Genomic DNA, 13,850 nt, shown 5'->3' with positions numbered 1-13,850 from the left:
GTTTAAAAGTTCAAGGTTAAAGCTCTGCCAAGTGGAATGCCCATCCTGTGCCAGGTGGGAAGTCGTGGACACTTCTCATGACCCAGACAAGCCCCATGTGCAGGAAGTGTCACCGGCTGCACAAGCCTGATCTCCATGGTTCAGAGCTTGAGCAGCAGCTGGAATCACTGAGGTACATCCATGAGGCAGAGAACTCGGTGGATAGCACATTCAGAGAGGTGGGGACACTGCAAGTTAGGGGTAAGCAGGCAAATAGGGAATGGGTGACCACCACGCAGTCCAAGGGAAACAGACAGGTAGCGCAGGAGTCCCTTGAGGTCCCGCTCACTAACCAGTTTTCAATTCTGGATATCAGTGAGGGCGATGGGTCCTTGGAGGAGTGCAGCAAGATTGAAGCCTGTGGCACCATGGGTGGGTCAGCTGTACAGGAGGGGAGGAGGAAGAAGAGCAGAAGGGCAGTGCTGATAGGGGATTCTGTAGTTCGGGGAACAGACAGGCGTTTCTGTGGCCCTAGACGTGACTCCAGGATGATATGTTGCCTCCCTGGTGCCAGGGTCAAGGATGTCACAGAGCATCTGCAGGACATTCTTCTGGGGGAGGGTGAACAGCCAGAGGTCGTGGTCCACATGGGGACCAATGATGTAGGTAGAAAGGGGGATGTGGTCCTGCAATCAGAATTTAGGGAGCTGGGTAGAAAGTTAGCAAGCAGGACCCCCGATGTAGTAATCTCTGAATTATTCCCAGTGCCACATGCCAGTGATACAGAAATAGGAGGATGAAGCAGATGAATGCGTGGCTGGAAAGATGGTGCAGGAGGGAGGGCTTTAGATTCCTGGGACACTGCGACTGGCTCTGGGGGAGATGGCACCTGTACAAGGTTGTACCTGAACAGAGCTGGGACTGAGTTCCTCGCAGAGAGTTTTGCTAGTGTTGTTGGAATGGCTTTAAACTAATTCAGCAGGGGTGTGGGAACCAAGAGAGACTATTAGAGAGGAATAACAGGATGCTCAACATGGGAGGGACAGATGGCACTAGAGTAGAGAATAGTAAGTTAATAGATGGACTTGGAGCAAGGGAGCAAGTAATAAAGTATTAATATCGGATCCGCATGTATGTAAATGGACGGAGTATCGTTAATAAAATTGGGGAGTTACAGGCACAGATTGCCAAGTGGAAATATGATGTTGTGGCGATAACAGAGACCTGGCTCAAGGAAGGGCAGAACTGGATGCTAAATATTCCCAGGTACAAGGTGTTCAGAAGAGATAGAAAAGGAAGGAAAGGAGGAGGAGGAGGAGTGACAGTATTGGTTAAGGAGAGCATCGCAGTGCTGGAGAAAGAGGATGTGCCAGAGGGTTCAAGGACAGAATCAATTTGGCCAGAATTGAGGAACAAAAAGGGTGTAATTGCATTGCTCGGTGTAGTCTATAGACCACCAGCTGGTAGGAAGGATGTAGAAGAACAAATCTGTAAGGAAATTACAGGGAGGTGTAAACATCATAGAGCAGTTATAATGAGGGACTTTAATTACCCATATATAGACTGAAATAGTGGTAGTGTAAGGGGCAGTGAGGGACATGTATTCCTAGATTGTGTTTAGGAGAATTTCCTACAGCGGTGTGTGTCCAGTCCAACAAGAAAGGGGGCACTGTTAGACCTGGTTCTTGGGAATAAGGTGGGCCAAGTAGATCAAGGGTCAGTGGGGGAACATTTAGGGGACAGTGATCATTGTATCATAAGGTTCAGGATGTCAGTGGAAAAGGATATTGGTTAACCCAGGGTAAGAATAATCAACTGGCACAGAGCGGACTTCAATGGGGCAAGAACGGAACTGGGCCAGATAGATTGAAACCAAAGGTTGGCGGGAAAACTAGTAGCTGAACAATGGGCTACCATCAAAGGGGAGATGGTTTGGACACAGTCAAGGTATGTTCCCTCAAAAGGGAAAGGTAGGACAAACAAATCCAGAGCTCCTTGGATGACAAAGGAGATAGAAATTCCGTTAAAGAAGAAAAATGTGCTTATGACAGGTGTCAGGCAAATACAATTGAGAACTGAGCTGAGTACAGAAGGTTCAGAAGGGAGGTGAAAAAGCAAATACAGGAAGCAAAGAGAGATTATGAATAAAGACTGGCAGCTAACAGAAAAGGAAATCCCAAAGTATTCAAAAGCATATCAACAGTAAAAGGGTGGTAAAAGGAGGAGTAGGGCCGATTAGGGATCAAAAAAAGCTTTTACATACAGAAGCAAGAGCCTTGGCTGAGGTGTTAAATTAATACTTTGCATCTGTCTTTACCCACGAGGTAGATGCTGCCCAGGCCGTGGTGACAGAGGAGGGAACTCAGTCACTAGAAGGGTTTAAAATTGATAAGGAGGAGGTGTTGGATCAGCTGTCGGTACATAAAGTTGACAAGACACCGGGACCGGATAAGAAGCATCCAAGAATATTGAAGATAGTGAGAGTGGAAATTGCAGAGGCACAGGCAATAATCTTTCAATGTTCCCTAGATTCAGGGGAGATGCCAGCGGACTGCAGAATTGTAAACATTACGTCCTTGTTCAAAAAAGATTGTAAAGATCCGCCCTGCAATTACAGACCAGTCAGTTTAACCTCGGTGGTGGGGAAACCTCTAGAAACAATTATTCATGATAGAATTAATGGTCACATGGCAAAATGTGGATTGATTCGGAAGAGTCAGCATGGATTTGTTAAAGGAAAATTGTGTCTAACTAACTTGCTGGAGTTTTTTGAAGAGGTGACAGAGATGGTTGATGAGGGCAACACTGTTGATGAGGTGTATATGGACTTCGAAAAGGCGTTCGATACAGTGCCACACAACAGACTTGTGAGGAAAGTTATAGCTCATGGAATAAAAGGGACAGTAGCAACATGGATATAAAATTGGCTGAGGGATAGGAAACAGAGAGTAATGGTTAATGGGTATTTTTCAGGCTGGAGGAAGGTTTATAGTGGGGTTCCCCAGGGATCAGTATTGGGACTCTTGCTTTTCCTGATATATATGAATGAACTAGATCTTGGTGTTCGGGGGACAATTTCAAAGTTTGCAGATGACACAAAACCTGAGAGAATTGTAAAGCGTTGGAGGACTGTGTAGAACTTCAAAAGGACATTGACACATTGGTGGAGTGGGCAGGTAGGGGGCAGATGAAGTTCAATGCGTAGAAGTGTGAGGTAATAACCTCTTTGGTACAAAGAACAGGGAGAGGCAGAATAAAATAAAGGATACTATTCTAAAGGGTGTGCAGAATCAGAGAGACCTGGGTATATATGTACATAAGTCATTATAGGTGGCAGGACAGGTAGGGAGAGCTGTTTCTAAAGCTTACAGTATTCTAGGCTTCAGTAATGGGGCAGAGAATACAAGAGCAGGGAGATTATGATGAGCTTATATAAGACAGCTGAAGTATTGTGTACAGTTCTGGGTGCCACACTATAGGAAGGATGTGAACGCATTGGAGAGAGTGCAGAAGAGGTTAACGAGAATGGTTCCAGGGATGAGACACTTCGGTTATGAGGATAGATTGGAGAGGCTGGGATTGTTTTCCTTGGAGAGGAGAAGGCTGAGAGGAGGTTTGATAGAGGTTTTCAAAATCATGAGGACTCTGGACAGAGTAGACAGGGAGAAGTTGTTTCTATTCGTAAATGATTCGAGAACCAGAGGGCACAGTTATAAAGTGCTTTAGAAAAAAAGCACATATGGTGTAGGAAAAATACTTTTTCACACAGTGAGCAGTTAGGATCTGGAATGCACTGAGCAGACGTGTGGTGGAGGCAGGTTCAATTGAGGCATTCAAAAGGGTAATGGAGGATTATTTAAATAGAAACAAAGTGCAGGATTCTTAGAGAAAAGCAGAAGATTGGCACTAAGTTAAAATGCCCAGAGAGCCGGTGCAGACACAATGGGCTGAATGGCCTCCTTTATACTGTAAAAATTCTGTGATTCTGAGGGAGTGCTGCACTGCTGGAGGGTCAGTACTGAGGGAGTGCTGCACTGTCAGAGGGTCAGTACTGAGGGAGTGCTGCACTGTCAGAGGGTCAGTACTGAGGGAGTGCTGCACTGTCAGAGGGTCAGTACTGAGGGAATGCTGCACTGTCAGTGGGTCAGTACTGAGGGAGTGCTGCACTGGCAGATGATCAGTACTGAGGGAGTGCTGCACTGTTAGAGGGTCAGTACTGAGGGAGTGCTGCACTGTCAGAGGGTCAGTACTGAGGGAGTGCTGCACTGTCAGAGGGTCAGTACTGAGGGAGTGCTGCACTGTCAGAGGGTCAGTACTGAGGGAGTGCTGCACTGTCAGAGGGTCAGTACTGAGGGAGTGCTGCACCGTCAGAGGGTCAGTACTGAGGGAGTGCTGCACTGTCAGAGCGGCAGTACTGAGGGAGTGCTGCACTGTCAGAGGGTCAGTACTGAGGGAGAGCTGCACTGTCAGAGGGTCAGTACTGAGGGAGTGCTGCACTGTCAGAGGGTCAGTACTGAGGGAGTGCTGTACAAATGCAATTTCCTACCAGTCACTTTGTTTGATCTCCTACCTTGCTTTGTCTTCTCGCCCTCTCGTGCTGAGATACTTTGCTGTGTTTGACCCCGGTTTGAGTCAGCTGCAACGTTTCAGGAAGAATCAGCAATTATTAACCACAGCTGGAGAATGAAACTTGTTCTGAACACAACATCTGTACTGTGTTCACACACACACATCGAGTGCAGACTGACAACTACAACACCAGCGTCTGAGGGTAAGCTGAGATATTTCCATCTCCACTTCACCATCAATCAGACAAACACTAACACTGAGACATGGGAGCTGATATTCAGACAGGAGATCAAACCCTCATTCTGCCAGGGAGATTTTAAGGTGAAACTTAAAGGACAGGGGGTGGTGGAAGAAATCATGGAGAGAATTCCAGTGTTTAGGGTCCAGGCACCTGATTCCCAGATCCCCCAAATATTCCTGTTCCAAAATCACAAAACCTGTCACTCTAAAGAGGTATGGTCACTCTCAGTCAGTATGGGAATTATGGTCACTCTTGGTCAGTATTGGATGTTACAGTCACTCTCGGTCAGTTTGGGTGTTATGGTCACTCTCATCCAGTATTGGGTGTTACAGTCACTATTGGTCAGTTTGGGAGTTGTGGTCATTCTTGGTTAGTTTGGGAATTATGGACACTCTCGATCAGTTTGGGAGTTATGGTCACTCTCAATCAGAGTGGTGAGTAATGGTCACTCTCAGTCAGTGCAGGGAGTTATGATCACAGTTGGTCAGTGTAGGGAGTAATGGTCACTCTTGGTCAGTTTGGGAGCCACTATCACTCTCAGTCAGTGTCGTGTGTTACAGTCTCTTCGTCAGTTTGGGAGTTATGGTCATTCTTGGCCAGTATGGGAGCTACAGTCACTCTCAGTCAGTGTTGGGAGTTACGGTCACTCTCGGTTAGTATGGGAGTTACGGTCACTCTTGGTCAGTTTGGGAGTTATGGTCACTCTCGGTTAGTATAGGAGTTACAGTCACTCTCGGTCAGTTTGGGAGTTATGGTCTTTCTCGATCAGTATTAGGTGTTACAGTCACCCTTGATCAGTATGGGAGTCATGGTCACTCTCGGCCAGTGTTGGTTGTTACAGTCTCCCTCAGTCAGTTTGGGAGTTATGGTCATTCTCGGTCAGTATTAGGTGTTGCAGACACCCTTGATCAGTATGGGAGTTATGGTCACTCTCAGTGAGTTTAGGTGTGGATTTGGGGTCAATGTGTGGATGGTTTGGAATGACATGGACAGCATGCGAAGGGTTAATAAACGGGGATGAATTGATGTAAAACCTGGGACCAAAGGTGAACAGATTGAGGCCCGACAAACTCACCCAGTTCCCATTCCGGTATCTGGGATATCAGGATTACAACAGGATCCCACTGAGCCTGGTCCAGGTTTTCCATAAATATTCCCCCCCACTTCCCACTGAATGTTCTCACTAAGGCAGGGTTAAGGAGTGAGACACACATATCATAAATTCCCTGCTTTGTAACTGTTGCTCTGTTCGAGAAGTTACTCCAGGGAAAGAGACAGACTCCTGATCCCAGTCGCTGTTCACACTTACACTTGTTCATACTCACTCCCTGTTCATGCTCACTCTTTATTCACACTTGCTCCCAGTTCACTCCTACACGTTTCACATTCACTCCCTGTTCACATCTACATCTGTTCACACCCACTCCCTGTTCGCTCCTACACCTGTTCCACACTCACCTCTTGTTCACACTCGCTCCCTGTTCACACTTGTTTCCAGTTCACTCCTACACATATTGCACACTCACTCCCTGTTCATATCTACACCAGTTCACTAACTCGCTGTTCACATTCACTTCCTGTTAACGCCCACCCCTGTTCACTCCTATACCTGTTCCACACTCACTCCCTGTTCACTCCTACATCTGTTCACACCCACCCCCGTTCACTCCTATACCTGTTCCACACTCACTCCCTGTTTACACCTACATCTGTTCACACCCACTCCCTGTTCACTCCTATTCCTGTTCCACACTCACTCCCTGTTCACTCCTACATCTGTTCACACCCACCCCCGTTCACTCCTATACCTGTTCCACACTCACTCCCTGTTCACTCCTACACCTGTTCCACACTCACTCTCTGTTTACACCTACATCTGTTCGCACCCACTCCCTGTTCACTCCTACACCTGTTCCACACTCACTCCCTGTTTACACCTACATCTGTTCCACACTCACTCCCTGTTCATACCTATACCTGTTCCACACTCACTCCCTGTTCACTCCTACACCTGTTCCACACTCACTCTCTGTTTACACCTACATCTGTTCGCACCCACTCCCTGTTCACTCCTACACCTGTTCCACACTCACTCCCTGTTCATACCTACATCTGTTCCACACTCACTCCCTGTTCACTCCTACACCTGTTCCACACTCACTCCCTGTTCACTCCTATACCTGTTCCACACTCACTCCCTGTTCGCTCCTACATCTGTTCACACCCACCCCTGTTCACTCCTATACCTGTTCCACACTCACTCCCTGTTCACTCCTACACCTGTTCCACACTCACTCCCTGTTTACACCTACATCTGTTCCACACTCACTCCCTGTTCATACCTACATCTGTTCCACACTCACTCCCTGTTCACTAATACACCTGTTCCACACTCACTCCCTGTTCACACCTAAATCTGTTCACACCCACTCCCTGTTCACTCCTAAACCTGTTCCACACTCACTCCCTGTTCACTCCTACACCTGTCCCACACTCACTCCCTGTTCACTCCTAAACCTGTTCCACACTCACTCCCTGTTCACTCCTACACCTGTTCCACACTCAGTCCCTGTTCACTCCTACACCTGTTCCACACTCACTCCCTGTTCACTCCTACACCTGTTCCACACTCACTCCCTGTTCACTCCTACACCTGTTCCACACTCACTCTCTGTTTACACCTACATCTGTTCGCACCCACTCCCTGTTCACTCCTACACCTGTTCCACACTCACTCCCTGTTTACACCTACATCTGTTCCACACTCACTCCCTGTTCATACCTACATCTGTTCCACACTCACTCCCTGTTCACTCCTACACCTGTTCCACACTCACTCCCTGTTCACTCCTATACCTGTTCCACACTCACTCCCTGTTCACTCCTACATCTGTTCACACCCATCCCTGTTCACTCCTATACCTGTTCCACACTCACTCCCTGTTCACTCCTACACCTGTTCCACACTCACTCCCTGTTCACACCTACATCTGTTCACACCCACTCCCTGTTCACTCCTACACCTGTTCCACACTCACTCCCTGTTCACACCTACATCTGTTCCACACTCACTCCCTGTTCATACCTACATCTGTTCCACACTCACTCCCTGTTCACTCCTACACCTGTTCCACACTCACTCCCTGTTCACTCCTACACCTGTTCCACACTCACTCCCTGTTCACTCCTACACCTGTTCCACACTCACTCCCTGTTTACACCTACATCTGTTCACACCCACTCCCTGTTCACTCCTACACCTGTTCCACACTCACTCCCTGTTTACACCTACATCTGTTCCACACTCACTCCCTGTTCATACCTACATCTGTTCCACACTCACTCCCTGTTCACTCCTACACCTGTTCCACACTCACTCCCTGTTCACTCCTACACCTGTTCCACACTCACTCCCTGTTCACTCCTACATCTGTTCCACACTCACTCCCTGTTCACTCCTACACCTGTTCCACACTCACTCCCTGTTCACTCCTACACCTGTTCCACACTCACTCCCTGTTCACTAATACACCTGTTCCACACTCACTCCCTGTTCACTCCTACACCTGTTCCACACCCACTCCCTGTTCACACCTACATCTGTTCCACACACACTCCCTGTTCACTCCTACACCTGTTCACACTCGCTCCCTGTTCACTCCTACACCTGTTCCACACTCACTCCCTGTTCACTCCTACACCTGTTCCACACTCACTCCCTGTTCACTCCTACATCTGTTCACACCCACTCCCTGTTCACTCCTACACCTGTTCACACTCGCTCCCTGTTCACTCCTACACCTGTTCACACTCGCTCCCTGTTCACTCCTACACCTTTCCCTCAGTCAGTGAGGGATGAGAGAGTTTGAGCTGAGCATTTTGCTCCCAATACAGGAATGGAGCCTGGGTCAGCAGGTCACAGGTCACAGGTCAGAGAGCATCGCTTTGACTTACGGCCACTTGTGTTGGGGTCAGGAAGGCCTGGAGAGAGAAACAGAAACAGAAAGAATTAGAGAAACGTCTGATTAATAATCTTTATTGTTCAACACACCAATACAACCCATCAGATGGAGGAATCAGGGAAACAGCCAAACTTGAACTAACAAAAAACTCAGGATTCACTTGGAAAAAAGCAAAATACTGCGGATGCTGGAAATCTGAAACAAAAACAAAAATTGCTTGAAAAACTCAGCGGAGAGGAACACATAGTTAACGTTTTGAGTCCATATGACTCTTCATCAGAATTAAAGAGAAATAGAAATGAGGTGAAATATAAGCTGTTTAAGGGGGGGTGGGACAGGTAGAGTTGGACAGAGTGCCAGTGATAGGTGGAGGCAAAGGAGAGATTGCCACAGGTATCATAGCGAAAAGGACAAAGAGGTGTTGACGGTGGTGATATTATCTAAAGGATGTGCTAATGGGGACAATAAGGGTAGAAAGCAGGACGAGCAAGGTACAGATAGCCCTAGTGGGGGTGGGGTGGGGGGAAGGGATCGAAATAGGCTAAAAGGTAGAGATAAAAACAATGGATGGAAATAATTTTTAAAAATAATACTAAAAATAGGTGAGAAAAGAAAAAAATATTTAATATATATATATAAAAATATATAATAATGATTAGAGAAAAGGGGGATCGGAAAGGGGGTGGGGATGGAGGAGGGAGTTCATGATGTAAAATTGTTGAACTCAATATTCAGTCCGGAAGGCTGTAAAGTCCCTAGTCGGAAGATGAGGTGCTGTTCCTCCAGTTTGCGTTGGGCTTCACTGGAACAATGCAGCAAGCCAAGGACGGACATGTGGGCAAGAGAGCAGGGTGGAGTGTTGAAATGGCAAGCGACAGGGAGGTCTGGGTTATGCTTGCGGACAGACCGAAGGTGTTCTGCAAAGCAGTCACCCAGTCTGCGTTTGGTCTCTCCAATGTAGAGGAGACTACATTTCACTTGCACTTCCCTCAATTTGATTTACTGCATTCGCTGCTCCTAATGCGGTTTTCTCTACCTTGGAGAGACCAAACGTGTGATTAGTGTGTGAATAACTTCCCATTATGTGTGATTAGTGTGTGAGTACATTCTCACTACGTGTGATTAGTGTGTGTATTGACAGGGTTAATCGATAAGGGTGTCAGTATTCACACTGACCCTCCGTCTATTCCTGTCACTCTCTCTTTTTTGACCTCAGGACATTCTGCGGCACTGACCACAGTTTGTCCCTCACAACCTTCACATCCTGATCAGCTTCAGATTTTTATTACAGTGAAGCTGATTCACCTTCCACCCTCCCCAGCTGTTCCCCAGATGTTCATGCAGCTATTAACATTCCACTCACAGCCCAGTCTCCACCTCACTGCTGCCTCTCTATCTGTGTGTGTGCATAAAGAGAGAGATTTCATCATATTTAACACATACATTGATTATAACCTCACCCTCGACACAACACCAGCTATTCCAACTTCTTCACTGACTGCAACTTTACACTGATAGAAGGGTTCAATAGATTGAGATGTTTTGATAGAGTAAATAAGAAGAAACTGTTTCCAGTGGCAGGAGGGTCACAGATGGACACAGATTGAAGAGAATCGGTAAATCAACCACGGGGGAGATGAGGAGAATTTTATTTTACACAGCAAGTTGTAATCTGGAACGCGCTGCCTGAAAGGGCGGTGGAAGCAGATTCAATAGGAACTTTCAAAAGGGAATTGGATAAATAGAGTGACAGACTCACTCTGGCACAGGAGGAGGCCACTCAACCCATTGAGGTCATGCCAGCTCTCTGTAGAGCAATCCAACTCAGTCCCATTCTCCCGCTCTATCCCTGTCACCCTGTAAGTGTATTTCCATTAAACACCCATCCAATTTCCTTTTGAAATCATCGTCTGTCTCCAATTCCATCTCCAAATACTTAAAAAGGGGACATTTTCAGGGATATGGGGAAAGAACAGGAGGAGTGGGGCTAATTGGAGAGCTCCTTCAAAGAGCCAGCACAGACACGATGGGCCGAATGGCTGTAAGATTTGATGATTCTGTATCTGTACAAGTTCCCACTGCCGGTCTCTGCTCCCACATGAACACAATCAGAACGATTGATTGGGCTGTAATTTGGAATCAGTGCATTGCTGGGATCTCCAATGAGAGTGAAATATGAAGTGAATGTTGTGCTGACACTGGTCTGGGCCAGAGAGACACTGGTTACTCACAGACATTGGCTGTCCCTTTGGGGATTGGGAGGTACGAGCCTGCCCTCCAGGGTCGGCCTTGAAAACCTTTCTTGCACCTCTCACAGTCCAGCCCCGTTGTGTTGTGCTCACACTCACAGCTCAGCTCCCCATTCTCCAAGATACAGTTGTTGGCATGAAGGTTACACTTGCACCTGGGGAAAGACAACAGCAAAGCTGGTTTGAAATAAGCTGAGGAACGGTGTTCGAGCCCAGACTCTCCGCTCAGGGACTCTGCTCTGGCCATTACCAGCTTCACTCTGGAACAACAACATGATTCTCCCCACTTGTTGTATTTCACACCAGGCGACAGGAAGGTCCCTGTGTTTCTGCTGATTAACGATCAGATTTTCAGCAGCAAAAAGGACAAGTTAGGAGTGAGTTTATAAGCAGCTCAATGCCCGAGACCCACAAAGAAAGAACATGCATTTATATAGCACCTGTCACAACCTCAAGCTGTCCCAGATCAGTGAGGGGAGACTTGGGCCTAAGTGAGACAGAGACCGAGTGAGTATATTTGGGAATTTGGTTCAAAGTGAGAATTCAGTGCATGGGGGGGAAAGAGGTGTTGTTGTTAAGGTTTACTGGAAGACTTGTGACTTAGAATAGAGAGGGGGGATTTGGGTAATTAGGGGAGTTAGGGAAGGAAGGGAAAGAAGGTCTCTTTTGCTTTCTAATTTTCTCAGTCTTCAGGAAGTGATCGTACTCTGCTACAGGAGAAACTAATTATTTGGTGAGTATTGGTAAGTGATTAATGATTACTCTATTTCTAAGCTTCAAAATGGTCTAGCAACTGGTGGTAAGGCTAATAAAATACATAAAAATACAAGTTATATATATATATAATATTTTATTCATTCACGAGATGTGGGCTTCGCTGGCTTGGCCAGCATTTATTGTCCATCCGTAATTGCCCTGGAGAAGGTGGTGGTGAGCTGCCTTCTTGAACCGCTGCAGTCCATGTGGTGTAGGTACACCCACAGTGCTGTTAGGAAGGGAGTTCCAGGATTTTGACCCAGCGACAGTGAAGGAATGGTGATATATTTCCAATTCAAGCTGAATAAAATAATTAAATAGTTAATTAGAACACATTAAGGATTCAAGGCAGGTGATGTATCACAGCTGCAGCATGTGGGGATTCTTGGATGCCAGTTTGATCCAAGGCAACCACATCTGCAGAAAGTGTGTGAAGTTTGAGCAGCTTCAGCTCCGAGTTTATGAGCTGGAGGCTGAACTGCAGACACTGCGACACATCAGGGAGAGGGCAAATTACCTGGATTCTTTGTACCAAGAAGCACAAAGAGCATGAGTCCAGGCAGCTGTGTTGCCTGCCCGGTGCCAGGGTTCAGTACAAGTAGAGAGGGTTTTAAACTAAACAGTGGAGGCAAGGAATCAAATTTAGGAAGATGTGGCAAATCAAAGAGCAGAAACAAGACAAAAGAAAAAGGTATAATTACAGGAAAACAGGCTGTGTTGTAGGAAGGGACAGACAGAAGGGACAAATCTAACAGTGAAGCAACAGATGAAACTAGAGGTTATAAAAAGAATAAATAGGTAAAACTAAAAGCTCTGTATCTGAATGTATGAAGCATTCGAAATAAAACAGGTGAACTGAGAGTGTACGTAGAAATAAATAAGTATGATTTGATAGCCATTAAGGAGAAATGGCTGCAGGATGACATGGATTGGGGCCTGAATATTAAAGGGTCGAGGACATTTATGAAGGGCAGGAAGTGAGGAGAAGCTGGAGGGTTGGTTCTGTTAGTTAATGATGGTATTAGCAGAATAGAGAGGGATGACCTAAGTTCAGGAAACAAGGATGTGGAAATGGTTTGGGTAGAGATGAGAAATGGTACAGGCAAGGAAGGATGTAAATGTGTTGGGAGCAGTTCACAGAAGGTTTACCAGACTAATACCTGGAATGGGTGGGCTGTCTTATGAGGGAAGCTTGGACAGACTAGGCTTGTATCCACTGGAGTTTAGAAGAGTAAGAGGCGACTCGATTGATACATTTAAGATCCTGAGGGGTCTTGACAGGGAGAATGTGGAGAGGGTGTTTCCGCTTGTGGAAGATTCTACAACTAGGGGTCACTGTTTAAAAATAAGGGGTCCCCATTTAAAATGAAGATGAGGTGAAATATTTTCACAGAGGGTTGTGAGTCTTTGGAACTCTCTTCCTGAAAAGACGGTAGAAGCAGAGACTTTGAATATTTTTAAGGCAGAACTGGATAGATTCTTGGTGAGAAAGGGGGTGATAGGTTATCGGGGTAGGTGGGATGCAGATTTCAGATTACTATCAGATCAGCCATGACTTTATTAAATGGCGGAGCAGGCTCGAGGGGCTGAATGGCCCACTCCTGCTTCTTGTTCGTATGTTCATATGTATGTTCAAACAAGTATCATTGGGGTTTAAGCTCTTTGGGACGTGCCTAAGTAATTCAGGCGCTATAGAAATGCAAGTTTGTCCTTAACAACAGCAAATTACCACAACAATTAGCACATGGTTGTCTGTTCCTCGATTCGAGGATGATGTGGACTCAGGGCCAGGGGTCTTCATGGACCTGAACAGGCCGATTCTGGACCCACAGATCTGTGGACACATGGGACAGGCCATCCCACGAGGCAGTGGGATCCGGAATGCAGGGTTTATTCCTTTTCTTTCCCTTCCTGCTGCTGCTCTGCCTCATCATTAAGACATTGGGACCCAAAGCCTGATGCAGTTTGATGGACAAGTTGCGGCCATTTTGAACGATTGGTAACAAGCTCCTCCCAGTCATTAATATTAATGTAGCTGAGCTTGGAGGAAAACATCTGAAACTCTCCTTGCATTTATATAGCGCCTTTAACACA

General features: G+C 46.5%; 1 protein-coding gene across 1 annotated transcript in view; it reads right to left on the bottom strand.

Moving 5' to 3' along the window:
• The window catches only part of LOC121288996 (netrin-G1-like), a 169,901-nt gene that overhangs the window by 6,996 nt on the left and 149,055 nt on the right, over positions 1 to 13,850 (bottom strand). The window contains exons 3-5 of the mRNA XM_041207856.1: positions 10,983 to 11,155; positions 8,744 to 8,770; positions 4,550 to 4,615 (exon numbers count right to left, since the gene is read on the bottom strand). Coding sequence (XP_041063790.1) covers positions 4,550 to 4,615; positions 8,744 to 8,770; positions 10,983 to 11,155 — 266 coding nt within the window. The remainder of the gene's footprint in view (positions 1 to 4,549; positions 4,616 to 8,743; positions 8,771 to 10,982; positions 11,156 to 13,850) is intronic.

The sequence above is a fragment of the Carcharodon carcharias genome, chromosome 16 (genome assembly GCF_017639515.1).
Source record: "Carcharodon carcharias isolate sCarCar2 chromosome 16, sCarCar2.pri, whole genome shotgun sequence".
Taxonomy (NCBI): Eukaryota; Metazoa; Chordata; class Chondrichthyes; order Lamniformes; family Lamnidae; genus Carcharodon; species Carcharodon carcharias.
Note: the sequence above shows the minus strand (reverse complement) of the source record. Positions and strands in the feature narration are given on the sequence as shown.